The 23054-nt window shown below is 33.8% G+C and overlaps 2 protein-coding genes across 2 annotated transcripts; both read left to right on the forward strand.

Moving 5' to 3' along the window:
• Positions 1-4542: 4542 nt before the first annotated feature.
• On the forward strand, positions 4543-8611 carry AOAT2 (alanine-2-oxoglutarate aminotransferase 2). Its single transcript, XM_079063153.1, has 14 exons — positions 4543-4766; positions 5321-5479; positions 5962-6027; positions 6102-6219; positions 6320-6401; positions 6491-6578; positions 6679-6837; positions 6906-7079; positions 7171-7302; positions 7569-7634; positions 7703-7767; positions 7870-7961; positions 8055-8211; positions 8298-8611. Exons 2-14 carry the CDS (start codon positions 5363-5365, stop codon positions 8425-8427), a joined length of 1446 nt encoding a protein of 481 aa, XP_078919279.1. The 5' UTR covers positions 4543-4766; positions 5321-5362; the 3' UTR covers positions 8428-8611.
• A 5438-nt stretch (positions 8612-14049) lies between these two features.
• On the forward strand, positions 14050-16756 carry LOC145132708 (F-box family protein). Its single transcript, XM_079067601.1, has 4 exons — positions 14050-14745; positions 15148-15281; positions 15401-15583; positions 16190-16756. The coding sequence occupies exons 1-4, from the start codon at positions 14211-14213 to the stop codon at positions 16355-16357; spliced, it is 1020 nt and encodes a 339-aa protein (XP_078923727.1). The 5' UTR covers positions 14050-14210; the 3' UTR covers positions 16358-16756.
• Positions 16757-23054: the final 6298 nt, after the last annotated feature.

A 23054-nucleotide genomic window follows, 5' to 3' on the forward strand; every position in this document is an offset into this window, starting at 1 on the left:
GATAGATCTAGTCATTTTAGCTTTATGGAAGCATTCTTGTCCCAAAAGTCCCAAAATGGTGCATGTTATGATCTGGACGAGATGAGCTGTCCTTTCAGACCTTAGAGGAGGTCCTAAGTGATAAAAATGGTGTCCAAATAGCTAGATTTGTCTCATGCATGAAGTAAGAAGGTCTTAATGGATTAAGACCATGTGTTAAGAACTTTTTGGATGTCCAAAGTGATAACGTTCGAGACTTTATAGTCCTATGGCACATTTGGTTGATGGATCTGGAGTTTGGGCTTAAGTGCTTAAGCCATTAAGCACTTATTTGGGTTTTGGTGAAACCCAGCGTAAATCCAGTATGCCCAGCGTACTGAGTCAACCACCCCGATGGTGGTCAACATCAGGGGGAGTACGCCCCGCGTACGTCCTCTGTTGGGCCTTTGGCAACTGGGCTTCGGGTTTTGGGCTGTTTATGGACTAATTGGATTTGGGCCTTTGCTGGACTTTATGGATATTATGTTTTGGGCCAAGTTTTGATAAGGGATCTTGGAATTAGGCCCAATTAGGGAGTAGGGTCCAATTTGGTAAATTAGGCCAATAATGGGCTTTGTATAAGGACTTTCAAGGTTATGGAATTGGAATTGGGCCTTGGCCCAATAAAGAGAATGGATAGTGACTTGGTATTTTTTTATGTGAATAGTTCGGGATTTCCGGTGAGATAGTGATCAGAGGTTTTTCAATACTTCGACACTACTTGCGAGATGAGTTATCCTCACTGTACTCAAGGGTCTAAGGCACCAAGGCCGACCCTTTGATTTGTTAATTGGGATTGTTACTGTTGTGATATATTAGCTCGGTATCCTGGTAGATAGGATGGTTATATGCTAGTATGATCTGTCAGATCGGTATCCTGGTAGATCGGATGTGGTTATGCTTAACGACCTATAGTTTGGTCTGACTGTTTGTATGCTGGTAAGAGATTACCTATTATATGTGCACATGATTGATTGGTAGTTGAGGGTATTCGATCCCGAGGATGATAGGACCCCGGTATGTTGTCTTTATAGACTGTTATATGATTATCTGATATAGGTGAACATGTTTGATTGGTTATGTTGGCATTCCAACCCGATGGTTGAGGGCCTGGGGTATTCCAACCCGATGGTTGATTGGACCCATAGTATGTTGGCATTCCAACCGGATGGTTGAGGGCTTGGGGTATTCCATCCAGATGGATGATTGGACCCATAGTATCTGTTATATATGTATTGTGTGTAGGTATTCCAACCCGATGGTTGTGGGCCGATAGTATTCCATCCCGAGGATGATTAGACTCGTAGTATGTGGGCATTCCAACCCGATGGATGAGGGCCTGGGGTATTCCAACCCGATGTGTATTGTTGTGTGTATGGGTATTTTGGGGGTAACTCGCTAAGCCTTCGAGCTTACAGTTTCAGTTTATTGTTTCAGGTTCAGCGGATGACCGCGGGAAGGCGAAGGCGTGACCGTACACTTCCTCGGTTGATGATTATGATTTCTGGGAACTCTGATGTTTAAACTATTTTAAAAACAAATTGTAACGACTGAATGGTTTTAAATGTTTTTAAAAGTTTTAAATTGGCTCGAACTTTATGGATGTTACAAATGGGCTTGGCCTATTAGGGTTTTTAGGTATGATCCCTCAAGTATAAATAGGGATGCATGCAGAGTCAGTTGAGAGGTCTTGTGTCTTGTATCTTGTATCCTTAGTAAGTAGGACGAATCTCTGGTGAATTGTACTTGTAAGTTGTAACCTATGTTTGATAACTCTAAAATAAAAAATACTCCCCTCCTGCTCGTGGACGTAGGTCACTTTGACCGAACCACGTAAATACTGTGTCTTTATGTGCTTATAGTTTTGCTTGTTATCCACATTAATTCCTAACAAGGGTCATCAGAACTTGGCAAGTGGCATCAGATTTGTTCCGAGTCTTGACAAGTATCGTTTGTTTTCCCTAACATTATGTTTTAATATTCTTAAGCAATATTTCATCTTCTAACACAAATGTGTTCCATGTTTACATATTTTATTTTCCTTGAATTGTTATAAATAGTCCTTAGTTAGTTATGGTTATGAGAGTGATTATATGCAATACTATTGTGAAGTTTTTAGAGACATCGATAGGTAGATGTCTCTTAGGTGCTGTTTGTTTTTTGTAAAAAAAACCTCTTTAGACCTCTTATTGTTGTGCCGCGCAACACACGCAACACTTTTAATCTTGGAACTGTTTGTTTTTAGAAGTCTTCAGAGTAAAAACATCTGCGCATGTTCTGTTTGATGCAACACTTGTATTGCCTCTTCCAGCCTCTTCCAACCTCTGCTTCTTCTTGTTTCTTGCTGAAATCTTGATTATATGTTGCTGAAATCTTATATATATATATATATATATATATATGTGTGTGTGTGTGTGTGTGTGTTTTCGTTTTTTTTGTTTAGTCTTGTTGAATTCTTTTTTTTTATATTGAATAATAATAATTTCTTGATGAAATATCATTATTTTTTTGCTAAGATATCTTTATTTTTTGTTGAGATATCATTATTTTTTGCTAAAATATCATAAATTCTTGGTGAAATGTCATACATTATTAATTTCTCGGTATTAAAAAACTATTTCGATTTATAAAATCAGTTTATTTTAATTTTTTAATATCGGCAGCAGCATGCAGATGTTAAAAAACAAACACCCTTCTTATTACAGTCTGCAGCCGTTTGGTCCACATCTTCTATTGCAGAGGGTTGTAGAGGTGGTCCGCAGACTTCATGAATTTTTGCTTCAAAAAAACAAACAACACCTTAGTGAAGATCCAAACCATTTATAGGTATTCATGAGATTGAATATTGGAGTGGCCTATTATGAGATTGCACTTTATGGATCAACGTCATTGAGTGAATCTTGAGTAGGATATGTTCGGTTTCTATTAGCCTTCAAAATGAGATTTATGTTGAGCTCTAAATGAGTATAGTTCTCATGAAACATTAAAGTTATAAAGGTTGCTATGAGTTATGACTTAAAACTTACAATGAGGACATATAGTTAAAATGAAGCTTGTTCCTCCAAGTTTGGAGCCTGATTTATGGTTTTAGGCCCTTTTGGTAGAATCAAATATATGATGAAGTGTGTGGCCATACACATACTGTCTAAATTGAAGTTTGAACTTTTTTTTTTCTGCATACCGAAGCAATTGAGTAGATTAAATTTGTGCTTTGTACTTCATAACATCATAAAAAGGGATATTAAAGATAACAACATATTCATCAATTACAAGGTTATAGAAGATTATGGAGATAAGAAACTCATAAAAGGTTAGACAACTAATATTATCTATATAATTGTATTTTGTATTGCTTACACAAGCGGGAGTCTATTGAAAATTACACAAGCGGGAGTCTATTGAAAATTGTACATAAGAAATAAATATATTAACTATAGTACTAATTATGTTTGAGACTACAGTGTCATACACTAAAAGCCTTAATGATCCGGAATAAATAATAAATCTTTATTTAAAAAAGTTATTACTTATTAGCTTAAAATAAAGAAAAAACAAATAGTTATTTATTAGAACAAATAGTTAAATAAAAGAATTTATGTTGTAATTAATAAAATATGCTTTAGTTCCATTTTAACCTTGGGCTTGTATTAATTGTTGGGCCAATAAAAAGCTTGCGAATGTCTTGTCCAAAGAAGTGTTAAAGGAAAGAATTAACCAACCAAGATTCAATTCAATGAATAGTTTCAAACAATAATCTTTTCCACCTGAGACCAAAACCAGCCCCCTTTCTTTATGTGAATTTTATATGACCAAAGCAAAAGGAAAAAAAAAAAGAATGAATCTTTTATCAAAATGAGATCTTAACAATCACTCGAATTGGTTTGTGTGGATACATTATAGATATAATCTGCATAAATTATGATCTCATACACATCAAATGTATATGCTTTTGCACTCTATATGGTTGTTTTTGTAGGTAAAATCTTCTCTAATTGGATCCGTGGTTTGGGGTTGATAATAATTTTTGATTTATTACTTCCAATATGCAAATTGTTTTAATTGATATGTTGGTTGCATTAAGCCCCAATACTTAGACCCTAATTTCTCCTTTAATAATCATATATCAATGATGACCCATAGAGATCTATGGTATTCTAAAAAAGTTTCATAATATTTTTCATTTAATATTAAAGGTTAGAATATTTATTTTTACTAGTTTAAAAAAAAGTTCTATGTAAGCTTATTTCGTAACTGTTTTCAGACCCAATTTACAATTCAAACCGGTTATAACAAGCCATAGTTTTAGGTTTAAATGGTTATCAACTTATCATAATGGTTATCACATGTTTTGGCAATATCTACCATTATTGGATTGGGATGATTTTTTCCTCCAGAAGAAGAGGTGAGGTTAAGACAATGGAGATGGTCAATCAATATGAACCAGAAATTCGAAGTTTCAACTACCACCACACTAGTACCACTCAACTTTATCCCAAAACAAACCCTGATAATTTCCACAAAATCTACCCGGTTTCAGTGGCTCTCAATGTTCCCTTTACTATATTTTGTCACATCCTCACACTTGCCACCTCCACCCCCTCTCACCCTTTTTCTATACTACAAGCGGTGACTCACACACTTCTCCCCATTGTTCCAATTTCTCTGCTTGCTCTCTCAAAAGGGTTCAAGCAGATAGTCCGTTACAACCGTAGTTCATCACGTATACCAGCTCCACTGCATCAACGAAGGTACCATTTGCTTCTAATTGATGATCTGTTTGAAATCGGCATGAATGAACTATGTTATCTTGTAGTATGCTACTTTTCGATTTTGTTTGGTTAATGGTTTTGTGGTTTGCCGATTTAGGAATTGATGTTGTATTTGCTATTGAATGTGTTCATCTTCATTTGGTCATTCTTCTTTATTTATTTATTTTTTGATGCATGAATCTTGTCTTCTTCTGCTACGACTCTGATACATTAACTTCATGTTTCCGATCGCTTCAGAGAACTCTTTGTTTTGTTGTTTGGAGCTTGAATTCGACCATAATCATATTTCAGATCGAGCTATATGAATTCTGATCATCCTCTTGATTCGCATACTCAATACACTTCGTATATGAAGTCAAACATATTAGTTTTCAAATACAAAGATTGATATGGATTTTTTTGCAAGCATTCCAGTTTCTACTTGTAGTTCTCGTTCTACACTATAATACGTTCTAGTTAACTTTTCTCTTTTCATCTTTGTTCTGACTTCTGAGTTGCTGATTGTATTCATGTGATTATGTTAACAATTTCAGGCTACTACTGATTTATAATCACTGGTGATTGAAGCACGAACCATGTCAAAAAAATCATTGGACTATGACCAAATTAATGAGAATGTCAAGAAGGCCCAGTATGCTGTGAGGGGTGAGCTGTATCTTCGTGCTTCAGAGCTTCAAAAAGAGGGCAAGAAGGTAATTCTATTTTTGGTAGATGTAATTCTTGAGTGAATGGTATTCATTTGGAATTAATAACATGTAAATTCCACATGGTAACTTATAATCTTACTATATCTTCAGTTCTAGGTTCTATTTGAGAAAAAACAGAACATAGTTTTTTACAAATAATATAAATTTCAAGAGTATATCTGAATCTTTCTTACATCACATGTGGGACTTTATCAAAATAAACAATAGGATGTTATAGAGAAGGACAAACTAACATGACTATTACATGTATGCATTGTGGTAAATGATGTGGAAAGAAAATATAAACCATTAAATCAATTAAGATTTAAAACCTTTAAGAAGCTTTATGCTTTATGTGAAGTGTGTGTTATTGTTTAATGTGTGATAAAGACAAAGAGTTGAATGGGACCCATACCTAAACAAGATTGACATAAATACCCTTTATCTAAAATTTGTCATGGCTGAAAACTTTAACTCTTCCCTTACAGATAATCTTCACAAATGTGGGGAATCCTCATGCTTTGGGACAGAAGCCTCTAACATTCCCTCGCCAGGTTTGTACTAATTAAACATAAATTGACATAAATGCCCTTCATCTAACAAACCAAACATATACATTTTGTTCCAGGTGGTTGCCCTTTGCCAGGCTCCATTTCTTCTTGATGATCCAAATGTAGGACTTCTGTTCCCAGCTGATGCAATTGCAAAAGCTAAACTGTATCTTTCTTATACATCAGGGGGTCTAGGTATTTTTTTAAAGATACCCTTTTAATAAAGTCAAAATCTTTTCTTTTTTTCATTTTTTTTTCTTTATTTTGGAGTAACATTGTGTTATTGATTCTTTAGGTGCTTATAGTGATTCTCGTGGCCTTCCTGGAATAAGGAAAGAAGTTGCTGAATTCATTGAGAGACGTGATGGGTATCCAAGGTCATAATCGTAAATTTTACCCTGATGTTTTTGTCTTTTGCACATATTTAATCCCTGAAGTAACGATTTTTTTTTTTAATTAATGACAGTGATCCAGAACTCATATATCTCACTGATGGTGCCAGTAAAGGAGTAATGCAGATTTTGCAAACAGTTATTCGTGGTCCAGGTGATGGGGTATGTTGTCTTTTTACCTTCAATATACTTCCATTGTCTCAAATATCTTTTTTTTTTTTTTTAAAAAAAAGAAACTCTTTTGTTTTTTTTTTTTTTGTAGATTTTGGTTCCAGTCCCTCAGTATCCACTGTACTCAGCTGCCATATCTCTGTATGGTGGTTCTCTTGTTCCATATTTCCTTGAAGAGACTGCTAATTGGGGTCTTGATATCCACAACCTTCGCCAATCAGTTGCAGAAGCCCGTTTCAAAGGAATAACTGTATGCTTTTTATTTTTTTTATTTTTATTTAAAAAAAAAAAGAAATTTATAATTATGATTATGAATAGGTAAGGGCAATGGTGATCATAAACCCTGGAAACCCAACTGGTCAATGTCTTAGTGTGGATAACCTGCAACAAATACTCAGATTTTGTCACCAAGAAAGCTTGGTTTTGCTTGGAGATGAAGTTTATCAGCAGAATGTTTATCAAGATGAACGACCATTTATAAGCTCTAGAAAGGTATTCAGAATGTCTATCTAGAAGATTATTGTATTTTAGGTTTTTTCTTGTTTATTTAATTATTTATTTTTTTGTGTGATTTGAATTGAAGGTATTGTTTGACATGGGTGGAGCAATTAGCAAGGAGCTAGAGCTTATTTCTTTCCACACTGTGTCCAAAGGATTCTTAGGTGAATGTGGACAACGTGGTGGATACTTTGAGATGACAAACATCCCTCCCCAGGTTTATATTTTTTAATTATTTCAAGGGACATTAATGTAATTTTCATTACTCAACTTTCCAATGTGTTTGATCCGTATGAGTTTGGGAAAGTTTGTATTCAAATGTACCATTCTACCCTTACCAACAAAACTCCCAATCCCGAACCCACATTTTGAAATTTAAAAAACAAATTCGTTTAATATTCAATTTACGTTATTAGCCCTTAAATTTCTTAGTTTTTCCATTAATACCCCTGACAAAGTGTTGCATATAATATGATGTTGCAGACAGTTGATGAAATATACAAGGTTGCATCGATTTCACTCAGTCCCAATGTTCCTGGGCAGATATTTGTAAGTTGAATCATTTTTTTAATTACTTTTTAATTCCCAGAGTTTAATGATTTTTGATTTTGTAATAGATGGGGACAATGGTGAGCCCCCCAAAGCCTGGTGATATCTCGTATGAGCAGTTTCTTAGAGAGAGGTAAAATTACCTAATTGTCCATTTTCAAATTTTCATCATTCACAAACTGTTGTTGTTGTTATGGAGGGGTATTTTAGACAATCTGTTGGTAAATAAATGCAGCAAGGGTATCCTTGAATCTCTAAGGAAGAGAGCACACATGATGACAGATGGATTCAACAGTTGCAAAAATGTTGTTTGTAATTTCACTGAAGGTTAGCCATTTTCCAATAAAACTGCTCTCTGACCTCATATTTCTTGATATTTATTTATTTATTTATATAAATATAAAATTTGAAATCAATTAGGCGCCATGTATTCGTTCCCACAAATAAAGTTACCCCCAAAAGCAATTGAAGCTGCAAAAAGCGCTGGAAAAGTTCCTGATGTTTTCTATTGCCTCAAGCTCTTGGAAGCCACTGGCATTTCTACTGTCCCTGGTTCAGGCTTTGGCCAAAAAGAAGGGTACCTTACTTTTCTCTTTTGCCATTTATACCCTTTTGTCTTTTTATTTACTAGGGACAAAACTTATACAAAAAAAATTGTATTAGGGTTTTCCATCTGAGGACAACTATCTTGCCTGCTGAGGAGGACATGCCTGCAATCATGGAAAGTTTCAAGAAGTTCAATGATGGTTTCATGGAGCAATACGAAGACCAAAGAGGCTACTCAAGGATGTAAGTAAGGTATCCATATATACATATAATATACTCTTATGGTATTATATGTGCGTGTGTATAGTGGCTGGCTATTTGGTGTTTGTTATTATTTCACTTCTGTATCTATTATACTCTATTGATGTGGTGTACTCTCTTCTACTCCCTTCATTCACATCATTAATTAACCATGTTTCCATATGTTCCAATTCTATTGTTTATGTTATTCACAATCACAAGTATGTGCAAATTGTTATTAATCACTCTTTTTATGATGTGTTTTATGAAAATATAATAACTATTTTAGGGATAATGACTTGAAAGGGTAACGAACTTTCGACTTTGTTCACATTTAGTCACTAAACTTTTTTTCGTTATCTATTTGCCACTGAACTATTGAAACTGTTTATATTTTACCCTTATGACCGGCTGTTACCGGTCATAAGGGTAAAATGTGAACATTATCAATAGTTTAGTGACAAATAGATAACGAAAAAAAGTTTAGTGACTAAATGTGAACAAAGTTGAAAGTTCGTTGCCCTATAAAAAGTTCAATGACTAAATGTGAACAAACTTCCTCTTGTATTATGTTTTAGCAAATTATTTATTTTTGTTAAATTGTAGCAACATTTGTTGATGAAGAAATCTATGAAATAAAAAAAACAAAACCTCGAAAAATATATTAAAAAAAACTAAAAACCGAAACCGAAATGAAAAACCAATGGTTTGATATTTTCCAAAATAAAAAATCACAATTTTCCAATCTGATTTTGGTTTTACAAAAATTCAACTTTCGGATTTTCATATCTAAATCCCTCCCCCTTTTTATAATCGAAAAATGATTATAAAACCAAAAGGGGAATAAGAAAGCGTTCAATTCAGAATTTTCTATCCAAAACTCTCCCTTTATGACATGAGAGATTGAGAGAGAGAGAGAGAGACATGTAAACACCTCTATATAAGGTGGGTTCATACCACATGTAAAGGTGTGCTTGAGAGATGTAACATTGAGAGTGTTAGTGTGTGTTAATTATGTAGATTTAGATCTAGATCCTTTTTTGTAAACACCTTTCGTAATCGAATGCATCTCTTAAACACCCAAATCACCGTGTTCTTTGTGTGTTCTTTAATTCCGTAAGCCAAACCAATGATCATAATTCACATCAGTGAGAATGGTTCATTTTTTTGTAAAACCAAAATCAGATTGGAAAATTGTGATTTTTTATTTTGGAAAATACCAAACCATTGCTTTTTTATTTCAGTTTCGGTATTTCGTTTTTTTTAATATATTTTTCGGGGTTTTGTTTTTTTTATTTCATAGATTTCTTCATCAACAAATGTTGCTACAATTTAACAAAAATAAATAATTTGCTAAAACATAATACAAGAGGAAGTTTGTTCACATTTAGTCATTGAACTTTTCAGAGGGAAACGAACTTTCGATTTTGTTCACATTTAGTCACTAAACTTTTTTTCGTTATCTATTTGCCACTAAACTATTGAAATTGTTCACATTTTACCCTTATGACCGGCTATTACCGGTCATAAGGGTAAAATGTGAACAATTTCAATAGTTTAGTGGCAAATAGATAACGAAAAAAAGTTTAGTGACTAAATGCGAACAAAGTCGAAAATTCGTTACCCTTTCAAGTCATTATCCCACTATTTTATTATGCTTTTTAAATAAGGGATAATGACTTGAAAGGGTAACATACTTTTGATTTTGTTCACATTTAGTCACTAAACTTTTTTTCGTTATCTATTTGCCACTGAACTATTGAAACTGTTCACATTTTACCCTTATGACCGGTTGTTACCGGTCATAAGGGTAAAATGTGAACAGTTTCAATAGTTCAGTGGCAAATAGATAATGAAAAAAAGTTTAGTGACTAAATGTGAACAAAATCAAAAGTTCGTTTCCCTCTAAAAAAGTTCAATGACTAAATGTGAATAAACTTCCTATTGTATTATGTTTTAGCAAAATTATTTATTTTTGTTAAATTCTAGCACGATTTGTTGATGAAGAAATCTATGAAATAAAAAAAACAAAACCCCAAAAATATATTTAAAAAAACGAAAAACCGAAACCAAAATAAAAAACCAATGGTTTGGCATTTTCCAAAATAAAAAATCAAAATTTCCAATCTGATTTTGGTTTTACAAAAAAATGAACCATTCTCACTGATGTGAATTATGACCATTGGTTTGACATGCAGAATTAAATAACACACAACGAACACGGTGATTTGGGTGTTTAAGAGATGCATTCGATTATGAAAGGTGTTTACAAAAAGGATCTAAATCTAAATCTACATAATTAACACACATTAACATTCTCAATGTTACATCTCTCAAGCACACCTCTATATGTGGTATGAACCCACTTTATATAGAGGTGTTTACATCTCTCTCTCTCTCTCATGTCACAAGGGGGAGTTTTGGATAGAAAATTCCGAATTAAGCGCTTTCTCATTCCCTTTTTGGTTTTATAATCATTTTTCGATTATAGAAAGGGAGAGAGATTTAGATATGGAAATCCGAAAGTTGAATTTTTGTAAAACCAAAATCAGATTAGAAAATTGTGATTTTTTATTTTGGAAAATACCAAACCATTGGTTTTTTATTTCGGTTTCGGTTTTTCGTTTTTTTCTAATATATTTTTCGGGGTTTTGTTTTTTTATTTTTTTTATTTCATAGATTTCTTCATCAACAAATGTTGCTACAATTTAATAAAAATAAATAATTTGCTAAAACATAATACAAGAGGAAGTTTGTTCACATTTAGTCATTGAACTTTTTTAAAGGGAAACGAACTTTCGATTTTATTCACATTTAGTCACTAAACTTTTTTTCGTTATCTATTTGTCACTGAACTATTGAAACTGTTCACATTTTACCCTTATGACCGGTAACAGCCGGTCATAAGGGTAAAATGCGAACAGTTTCAATAGTTCAGTGGCAAATAGATAAATAAAAAAAGGTTAGTGACTAAATGTGAACAAAGTCGAAAGTTCGTTACCCTTTCAAGTCATTATCCCTTTAAATAAATCTTTTCACTATATATCATATGGTCACCTTTCCAAAATCGGAATTTGTGAGTCTAGTGCTCAACTTGTAAGTATGTTAAAGATAAAAGGACTAATTGGTCATTTTGTCTTCATTAAAAAAAAGATTGATGGGTAACCATTTTTTAATGTAATTCTTCTTCTTTTATTATTAGCAATATATGTTTCATTGGTTTTGTTAAATTTAAAACTATTAGTTAAAATACTCTTTTATTTTCCAAAGTTGGTAGCAACTATATTATAATGAGTATTATTATTATTATTATATTGAAGTTTGTACTATGTTGACTTTTTTTGTTACAGAGTCTAATAATCAATATATATATATATATATATATATATATATATATATATATATATATATATATATATATATATATATTGTTTCTATTTCCGCCAAATATAATTTATTTATTTTATTGGGCTTAGCTCATTAAATTGTATAGTCTACCTTTTATTATTATATCTTATGCAACCAAACATACCAAATCACGAGTCTCTTTCGGCACGCCTACTTTCTATTTTAAATATAAATGTTTGTTAAATAACAATTAAATATTAATATGGATTTTTAATATTAGGCAAACATCAAGAACGGATGAAAAGGATGTTACTACCAACAATTATTGATTATTATTAATTATTAGAAGACTATATTTCATACTTCGTCCTTGGAGTGTTTCTTGATCTAAAAACCTAGTCCAAAAGTTGCAATTGCTACATTTAAAGTCTAAAATAATTATTGACAAATCTTAATAAATCATCCATTTGTTTTTTCAGAATGTCTAGTTTCTAACTTTTTTCAGCCTTATGGAAGGTCTCAATGGTTTTAATTTCTATATTGGTTGGCGGTTACCGTCCACCATCATCTCTGCCGGTTACCTTTCACCACCACCATCCACCAACACTACAGTCCACCGTCACAACTACTAATCACACAAAATTCTTGTAAACCAGCTTTGGAATTCTGTTTTTGATGGTTTTAAATTTAAGTTAATGACACAAACAAACATGAATAAAATAAATCACATATATATGAGCACAAATCCGTTTAACACATCAACACAAACACAAATTAAAGACCGAACTTGATATTTTGAAAAACCATAGACACCATTTATATAGATTTGTCATAATTATTCTATGACAATTTCATCCATAATTTAAATATCGTTCATTTTTATGTGAAATCTAATTATGTTCATAACATATGCTAGACACAACATATATGTATTTCTCTTCAACCAAACCATACACAGTTATCTATCACCAAATGAAAAAAAAACAACCACTACACATGTAAAATATAAAAACATGTAGAATACAAACATAAGATAAGAACCTTAAATATAGACAACGGTATGTTACTTGTATACTCAATACTCTTAATATTCAGAAGTGTTTAAAAGAGAAAAACCTTCAACTTTCTGAATTCCAAATCAAACTTAGTCGACATAACATGCCATTTTGGAGATTTTTTTAGATTTAGTTAAGGATGACAATATATGGGAGTTTTGGTTTTAATTTTGAGAGCAATGTTGATAATGCAGCAAGCAAAAAAATAAAACCTCTTTAAAACACATGGGTCATGGAATGTAGGGAAATGAATACAAATGCTACCATGAGTTTCCGCACCATTTGTGCACAATGTCTTTAGATAAGGAATAAGATATGAAACTTGACATGATATCTATTTTAGGATTCTTTTTTTACCACTAAGTTGCAATGAATTCAAAATAAGGAATATGATATCAATTTGACATGATATTTACTTTATGGATTGCTTTTGTTTACACCCTCCTTACACCAATTAATGAAGGTATTGATGTCGATATATGTCTCTGCTTATCTCATTTGCATGAGATTCCAAGGACCACTATCGATTCTTTTTCTCTGAGGTAAACATGGAAGACATAATAAATACATAAAGGCTAAGGGGTGTACCATTTTACTACCTCTCATTTTTTCCTTGTTACCTCATCGCCATGTCATTTTACACTCACCCCCTCTCACTCCCTCTCATTGATAGAAAATGATCACCTCTCACTCTCCTTAATATATACAACAACGTATATTGTACTGTACAATAATATGAAGCGTGGAAAAAGAGAAATAGACGTAGTGTATTAGTCTTGCGCCAGAGTCCTCACCACACCACCACAGTAACACCTCACTTCACCGTTTGTGCAGCGCCGACGCACCCTCTCGCCTAATGTTTATGAGTTTGGTTGATAGAATTTCGTTAATTTTGATGGTTTAGGACCGAATGATTAACCTAGTTGGTTTTTTAAGACTTTGATTACAATAGTTGAAATGTTTGGACTGAACTTGACTATCATAGAATTCTATTGGGTTTGTAATTTACTAAGAGAAATTAAATATCTTTCTAATTTTGTTTCTACAAATCCTCCTACCCAATTAAATGATTACACGTGTCATTTTATTATACTTAGATATCATTAAATGAGCATTAAATGTGACACGTGTCATCATTTAATTGGATAGTAAGATTTTTAGGAACAAAAATTAAGAGGATATTTAATTTCTCTTAAAATAATGAAATGAACAAAACACCGATATTTTATACAATGATACCTTCGGACCACCGTATGTGGCGGCATTCGGCCATTAGTCCACTCACGAACTAATTGCGCGTCGGCTCCGTGGCCGCATAATCACCCTCTAAGCACCGCGTCCGCCACCATAAATGAAGGTTATAGACGCATAGAAGCCGTCATCAATTATGAACGAACGGACTTGGCCTCACCGATCAGAAACCTCTCATTTCTCAACCCTACAATTCCCTATCAAAAATTCGACTCGAAAACATGAAAATTCTACTTCAAAATCAATTCGTGTCCGGCAGTTCCGACCATCATCATCGTCGCGGCGTTCTGATCAATTCCGTGACTTCGCAGCGCTACCTAACGACGTGTTAACTAAAATTGCGGCGAATTTTAGCCTCCCGAATTTACAGGCAGCATCGTTGGTTTGCAAATCATGGAGAGACGGACTCCGACCGTTGCGGGAGGCGATGCTGTTTCTCCGTTGGGGGAAACGATTCAAGCATGGCCGTGGCGGTGTGCAGCCGAACATCGAGAAAGCGTTGGATTCGTTTCTGAAAGGGGCGGCGCGTGGATCTACTCTCGCTATGGTGGATGCAGGATTGGTTTTATGGGAGATGGGGAAGAAAGAAGAAGGTGTGGCGTTGTACAGGAAAGCAGCCGAGCTTGGTGACCCTGCTGGGCAGTGCAATTTGGGGATTTCTTATCTTCAAGGTAACAACATAATCCTTTACTTTTAGTTTCGCTTCATCTTCAGTTATCTCTGTTACAGTTACCTGCAGATTCATGCTTAAGATGTTTACTTCATGGTTTGATTGCTGTATACTTGACTATTACAGTATAGTGTTTTGACAAATTTTGAGAAGTAAGGGGGTTAAATTGATTGTGTTGCAATTAGGGTTTATTCTTGACATTGAGTTCCTGCGATTTCATCACTATAACTCTATAAGGTTTAAGAATTCATTCAGTAGGGACATTTTCTTTCCATGAACTTTGCAAAGAAGTTTCAGTGTTTATGTTTTGGTATTCACAATTACTTCACTTGTTTTTGTTTTGATTGAAGGTTATTTTACACAAACAAAAAAATCTGAAAACATTTTACTTCAACAAATGCAGCTGAACCACCTAACATGAAGGAGGCTGTTAAATGGCTATACCAAGCTTCTCTTGCTGGCTATGTTCGAGGTCAATACCAACTCGCACTTTGTTTGCATCGGGGTAGTGGAATGAATCAGAATCTTCCAGAAGCGGTATTTTTCACATTTTTATTAAAATAATCCAAAAAATTCATCATACAATGTAAAAGTTGTTCTTATCTTTTATAGGTTGAGGTGGAATTTAAATGTTTTTATAATTTTTTGTTGAACAGGCCAAGTGGTATTTAAGAGCTGCAGAGGGTGGATATGTGAGGGCAATGTATAATGTATCATTGTGTTACTCATTGGGCACAGGGTTCTCACAAAACCATAGACATTCTAGAAAATGGATGAAGCGTGCTGCTGATCATGGACATAGGAAAGCTCAGTTTGAACATGGACTCTCTCTATTTTCGGTAATTATTTTAACTATTCCTACTATAAATAGTCAAATAACATTTGAATTTTTAAATAACTATAGAAAGAACAACTTAATAGAAAAAGTCAGGGAAATGAGGCTTTCCTTATTTTCTTAAATGACTTTATCTTAGTGATACTTAATGAAAGAAAAGAAGGGCTAAATGCAACAAATAACAATATGCTTTTATTTATTTATATAATGTGGCATCAATATTGTATTTTTGTTATTCGGACATTTTACTTTGAAAAATCTATCCAAACGTGAAATTCCATGACTTTTGGTTATGTTTTCTCTTCTCTGAAGGGTAAAATACAGGAAAACAAAACGGATTTTCACCATTTTATTACTATTTTATTTTTTATGATTGTTATGATTATATTTCAGTGACTAATTTGATATAAAATAATTGTGTGATGGTGAAAATACATTGTGTTTTTTCCGTTATATCAAAATCAGGTATAACTATGAAAATTGGTTTTTTAAATGGTCAAAAAGTTATTATGGTTTAATGAGTATATAAGGTAGTTAAGTGGCATTTATAATGATACAAGCAATTGATATTCGGAGGCTAATCATGTACGTGTTGTTTTTTGGTTGATAGGAAGGGCAGATGATGAAGGCGGTGGTGTACTTGGAACTGGCGGCACGTGGTGGTGAGACGGCGGCAGCTCATGTGAAGAATGTGATACTTCAACAGCTTCCACCACCTTCTCAAGAGCGTGCACTCAGTCTTGCTGACAATTGGCGGCCTCTTCCATCATCCCGATAAACACCACCACCACTACCTTCGTCTGTTCATTGTATGTGTGCTTGGGGACCAACTTTGTTGTGGAAAAAAAATCAAAATCCATACGTTTTCTCTTGAAATACATCTTTGTGTTCTTGAACCAAATAAAAATATAAGTTTCTAGGGATAACCTAAATGATGTTTGATATAACATTGTAGATGTTTGAAACCATTCAATTTTTTTTTTTTTTTTTTTTTTAAATGCATCTAGTCGTAGGGTTTACAAAAAGCCAAAAAGATTCTACAATATTAATTTATTTGTTTATTGCTTAGGGGGAGGGTGTAGTTACATTACACCTTTCATTTTTTATGTGTCACTTCAATGTTACCCCATTTCCTTTTTATTCTTTATAATCGAAAAAATGATCACATTTCATTTTACATTGCTTTTTTTTAATTAAATAAAGTTACTATAATTTGAAAGAACCCCTTTCTAAACTTTCATATTTCTGAAAGACTCAAACTTTCATACTTGACAATTGTTACTCCAAAACATGCTACATGCATATTTATAAAACATTATCTTACATTGATAAAGTGATTACAAAAGATTGGATACAAACCGACTATGTTTTAAGATTTTACATAACTACTCAGGATATTGTAAATTTATACAAACATAAACCGAAATACAAAAGTAATATTACAACTATTCTAAACCTTCCAACAGAATATGACTATACTGGTTACTTATTTCCTGCAAATTTGTTAAACATTGAGAGGGTAAGCGGTGACGTTTAGTGAGTTCAATAATAGATACAATATAATGTTATGCCATATATATACTTCAATATGGCAGAAGCAAAGAGGAACAAGGAACAACAAAAGCATAATGCGAAAAACTTTCCATATCAATCAATGAGACGTAACAATTTCATACTTGATATACAATCAATAAAGCTTTGGCCCAAATGGCATAGAAGACATACAACTTCGGATTAACCTTTTGGTAGATTTCAGGCTTATAACCCTGTCTAACCTTTTGCCAATACCATAGAATAAAAATCATTCTCTTACGGAGACATTGTCTACATGGCCAGAGGCTACATACCAGTACCAATATGAATCTAAGTCCTTTCACTGATCACGTGGTCAAAGGTATTTCTTTTGCTATAAAAATAATATAACGAATAAAAATGACACGGAAAATACTCGGGAATATCATTTTGCTAGAATATTAAGGCTTTTAGCCTTATCTTAGCATACTACCGAAGCCAAAGTGATGCCTATGTCATACACTTCATGGTCAATGGTTCATACCAATACCCAAGTGATGCCTATGTCATACACTTCGTGGTCAGAGGTACAGCCTTGCTATAAAAATAGCAGAAATAATAACTCGAGATGATAACATGGAAAAAGCACATAGCACATATAACACATAACATACAATTGTTCCTATATATTAAACTCACATTGAAATAACCGGGGGTCAAAATAATAATTTGTGCAACATTTCGGCTCTAAATATGACTTTATTCGTTGAAAACCGGGAGATTTATTGAAAAACCGGGCCTTGCGAAGGTAGAGCTTCAAAACCGAAAAGATAAATTTTTCGGGCTTCTCGGGAATTTCGGGGCGTGTTTCGGGCGTTGGAAATAATCCCGGGGCTTCGGGGGAAGTTGATTTACAAGAAATATTGATTTTTGGGGTAAAAAGTGGCAATTTCCAAAGTTTACCCGGGAGATCTCGCAGCCACTATATATAGCTGCGAGGGTCGGATCCGAAGCGAGGAGGGAGAGGCACGTATGCGAGGCTCGGTACACGCGGCAGAAGGGCGAGGCTTCGGTCGGACAGCTGGCTCGCAGATGGCAGCTTCAGATTGGACCCAACTTCGGTCCAATGGGTAGGCTCCACGAAGGTCCGAGGGTCATCCGTGGAGTGTGTGCGGTGTGTCTCATGCGAAGGTGTCCGAGGCTTAGTGGACCGCAGACTTGGTCCAATCAGAAGGCGACACAGCGAACCTCGGTCCTATCAGGAGGTGACACGTGGAGGCTGCATGCGAGGGATGACGTGGCTGACACTATTCATGCGAAATTTCTCGAAAATTATGCCCAATCTTGTAAACTCCATAACTTTCTCATACGGGCTCCGTTTTTGACGTTCTTTATATGCACACGTAGGGAAAATTATGCTCTAGGACTTTCGTTTAGACTTCGTCGGCTAATTTTCACTTTATTTTTAATATTATTATTTTTAACAGACCGAAACTGGTAAATCCGTTAAAAATTCATAACTTCTTCATCCAACGTCCGTTTTCATCAGACTTTTTACCGTTGTACTGCTAATGACGAGACCTTCGATTCTCGTTTAGGTTGTGTCAGCTAAAAATCACTCGATCTAAAATTCGAGTTTTTAGCTGTCTACTGCTAAGCTGAAACTTAGAAAAATCATAACTTCCTCATACGAAGTCGGATTTTGGCGTTCTTTTTATCAAAATTCTCGGTTTAACGAATACTACGACTTTAATTTAGATCACTAAGGCTAAAAAGTAGTTTATCAAAAACTCACTTTTTACGTCATTCGGCACCGTGCCGGTTTTATCGCGGATCTTCGATTGGTCATAACTTCTTCGTTATAACTCGGATTTCGACGACGTTTTCGCCTACATGTTTCTAACGAGATTATCTAAAACTTTCAATAGTAAAATTTTACTTATTTCAAATTTTATATTTCACTAAATTTCACTATTTGACTTTTAATTGGAATCTCATAAGACTTCCAATAATTTATGAGTGATTCTAAACATAGTTTTACTTTATTTCTAGTAAAAACTATCTGTTAGAGCTCAACACTCAATTTCACATAATATTTCATAATATTATTAACTTTTCATAACACGATTTCAAAACGTGTATGTTACATAATTTAATAAATAAATATAATTAATTCAAATAATGGTTAATAAACACAAAATTCATAAAAACTAGAAAAGTGTCACCCCGGGGTTGTGGGGGTTAGTCGGTATTATGAAAGTTTGTTTTTGTGATACTAATACCCTAGATCTGATACCCCAACAGAAATCCTACATGTTTTATGTTGTACTAAATTCTAGCTAAAAAATTTAAAATAGAGTAAAGTTGGTGTATCCATTTATGCACAATTTCTAGTAATATCTTTATAATTAGAGAAAAACCCCCCTTCCACTTCCGAAGTACTGCAGCAACAAAGCATCGGCTGTTCGTCTAACTTGATGGTCTCTCTCTCTACCTTTTGTTCACAACAGTTTCCACACTGCAAACATAACATAAAAAATAAATATAAAGAGCATTAATCAATCAACACTTCCATGGATTTTGTTCAAAACATAAAATAAAAAGGCAATATATTGCATAAAAAGTAGTCATATAGACAGAAATCAGATGGCCAAATAACAACAAACGAAAAGAAAACCAATAGGAGTATAAGAATAATATTCATAACCAATAGGTGAGCCAACATATTTATAACTTATAGATACTACAATTCATATCAATATCTAAAGGTGAAATTTTGATCTAGAATCAAACCCATAATATATAAGCTAATCATTTAGAAAGTCTTGTAGTATTATGGAACCGAATCTTCAAACTATTGCACTCATTCAATTGCAGAAGATGTTTGACATGAACCATATATACATACAAAGATAGATCTTTGCAATTTTAAACAGCTCTAATTAGTTGATGAGTATATGTACATAACTTTATACATGATTGTAGTTCGATTTACTGATCCTAGCACATACATAAAAAATTGGAGATTCAAAGGTTTAATGGAAAAGCAATTATATGTCATACCAGGAACGCCTTTTTTAGGAGAAAGAGTATGGAATCAAATTTCAGCTGAAATCCCACATGTCACACCATTAAAAAAGGAAAATATAATTATATGATAATATATATATATATATATATATATATATATATATATATATATATATATAAGCTTTTTCAAAAACATGCTTGTGTTTATGTTGCTCATTGAAGCAATTCCAGTATTTTTTTCAAAAACATACTTGTGTTTATGTTGCTCATTCAAGAAATTCCAGTCTTTTTTTTCAAAAACATGCTTGTGTTTATGTTGCTCATTCAATCAATTGCAGTCTTTCTGCATGTCTGTCCGACCACTTACCCTCCTGCCAACATAGAACAAATTGATGTCAAAATGACATAATCTGATAAAATTGTTGCTAGCAAAATCTGTTAACTTATAAAAATTTTGTAAAATGTTGCTGTCAAAATGTTTTACACCTTTAACTTATTAGGAGTTTGCTCCTTTTATCACTGTATGCATTCACAAAGTTTTCCATCTTTCATTCTTTTTTTTATTAGGATATTCTACTTTGATAAAAAAAAACCCAATTACAGTAGAGAAAACTGTTTAGTATTTGAATAACATTCACTTGTGATAAGAGAATGAAGGTATCATGCTGTAATAAACAATTATATGAAAGTAAGAAACAATGAACAGTAAGTTTACATACCTATTCCTCCCTTTTCTTTTCCAGCTTATGAAATGCCGCGCCCTATCAGAGACCAAAAAACTGAAATAAGGCACTTGATGATCATATACAACCAACCCAACCTGTTGTGATTGTTCAAGGAGCAATTAGGGAAACATTACTTATCTTTACAAACAAATTTGATGAATGATTATTACCTTTGACCACTTGGTTAATGGAAATCAGTGATGATGTCGAACAATAAATATTTTTATACTCAACATTTGGTTACATCCATTTCAGACAATTTGAGGCTACACACCCAACTTGCAAATCTCATAGCATAAACATTTGTAAAATTTACATACCTCCTGTGGCCATAACCATTTCCCGTTTACTTGTCCTTATCGCATCTATAAATTGAGCAAGAAAAGAAGTGATTTACCATATAACAAATAAACAATCAAAAGATGTAGTACCTCCAGCTCATTCATGGAAAACTATTGTTGGAATTGGTCTTCAGAAAATTGAGAAGCATAGGTTTAGGGTTGGAATTACTGATAAACAAACGTTCATATTAATAGAAAAAACAACAAAACAAAATTAAAGATCGTCAGGTCAGACAAAAATGTCTAACTCGGTCAGCTCCATGTGTTTGATATGCCTCAGCTTTGCATCTTATGGGTTAACAATGTCTCATACCCAAAAAAATTGCTGACTGAATCTGACTCAAATTCATTCCACCATTGCCCCTCCACCACCCTCATCCTCCTTCCTCAACCATCAATTTAATCCCTGGAAAGGGAAAAAGAAACTAGAACACAGGCGCACAAAATAAAGAAACACGTACAGAGTCTCGTCTGATCAAGGGAAGAAGACAACTCAAAATTAGAATTAGGCAGTTTTGGTCCTTGAAGATACCCATTTTGGCTGAATCTACCACAACTTTAAATTGTCTTGCATAACTAATTTCTGGAAATTACTAGTTGGACCCTGAACTTTTCTAATCAATTATTATTATTATTATTATTATTATTATTATTATTATTATTATTATTATTATTAAAGAATAAGGCTAAAATGGTCATTTTGCATCAGTTAGCACATTTAGTCAGATGTACAGTTAAACAGAATGATTTCTTACTCAGTCAAAATTTATTACTCAGACAATTTCTGGAAATTACTAGTTGGACCTTGAACTTTTCTAATCAATTATTATTATTATTATTATTATTATTATTATTATTAAAGCATAAGGGTAAAATGGTCATTTTGTATCAGTCAACACATTTAGTCAGATGTACAGTTAAACATAATGATTTCTTACTTAATCAAAATTTATTACTCAGACAGACCTTTCTCAGTCTGCAACTATCAAACGGGACCTAAATCTGTAGAAGACAGACCTTTGTCAATCAGCAACTATCAAATGGGACCTAAATCTGTAGAATTTGGTTACGGTAAGCAGAAACCCATGTAAAGTCACTCTAATCGAACCTTTTTTCATGGTTGTTCCAGTAGCTAAGGCTAGGGTTTGCGTTCGGTTGTGGTATATCCAAAAATATGAAGCAACAGTTGGTGGTGGCTGATGGTTTGCTCTCAGTGTCGGAAGTCGAGAAAATGGAAGGGATGGCGGCGGTGGGCAGTAGCCTGTATGAGCGACGACATGATTTTTTTTGGTGTACAGAGAGAAGCGCATAATTGGAAGAGAGATGCAATCGATGTCAAAAGAGAGTTTCAGGGCTTACCTTCTAAGGGATAAGATATACCAATCGCCGCCCACAGCCTTCTTATTGGATGCGGAAGCAGGTCATCTCCTGGAAGGTCATCTCCAACGCAAATCAACACAGAAAAAGGGTTCGTCTTTGAAGAATGAATCGTGATGGGTAATTCAAAAATTAAGAGCCATGGTGGAGGCATGAAGATGAAGAGACCCACAGAGGATATGGGGTATAAGCAGAGAAGATGAGAGGTGTCGTATGGAGGAAAATAAGTGTAACCTAGATGTATTGAGAAATCAACACAATTTGACCTGACGCCTGAACCAAGCAAGAGCTGGCGAGCTGCTTTGGAGGAAACAACGGGAATGAAGAAAACCCAACAATGAAGTAACCAAAGACGGTAGACCTTCACAAAAACCCAACGACCAAGCAAAGGACGTAAAAACAAACCTCTAAAAATAGCGTGTGTAAAGTTAAATAAAAGAGTGTTTTGTGAGAAAAATAGAAGAAGGGAAAACCTTACAGTAGGTAAGGC

The sequence above is a fragment of the Lactuca virosa genome, chromosome 8, assembly GCF_052849685.1.
Source record: "Lactuca virosa cultivar CGN04683 chromosome 8, Lactuca_virosa_CGN04683_v6, whole genome shotgun sequence".
NCBI classification, from domain to species: Eukaryota; Viridiplantae; Streptophyta; class Magnoliopsida; order Asterales; family Asteraceae; genus Lactuca; species Lactuca virosa.

Excerpts from the sequence above, each read along its gene's own strand:
- LOC145132708 (XM_079067601.1), top strand. The coding sequence starts at position 14,211 with ATGAACGAACGGACTTGGCCTCACCGATCAGAAACCTCTCATTTCTCA. Across the intron at positions 15,282-15,400 it reads ATCAGAATCTTCCAGAAGCG|GCCAAGTGGTATTTAAGAGC; the intron begins GTATTTTTCACA and ends TTTGTTGAACAG. Across the intron at positions 15,584-16,189 it reads ATGGACTCTCTCTATTTTCG|GAAGGGCAGATGATGAAGGC; the intron begins GTAATTATTTTA and ends TTTGGTTGATAG.
- AOAT2 (XM_079063153.1), top strand. The coding sequence starts at position 5,363 with ATGTCAAAAAAATCATTGGACTATGACCAAATTAATGAGAATGTCAAG. Across the intron at positions 6,402-6,490 it reads AGACGTGATGGGTATCCAAG|TGATCCAGAACTCATATATC; the intron begins GTCATAATCGTA and ends AATTAATGACAG. Across the intron at positions 7,635-7,702 it reads ATGTTCCTGGGCAGATATTT|ATGGGGACAATGGTGAGCCC; the intron begins GTAAGTTGAATC and ends ATTTTGTAATAG.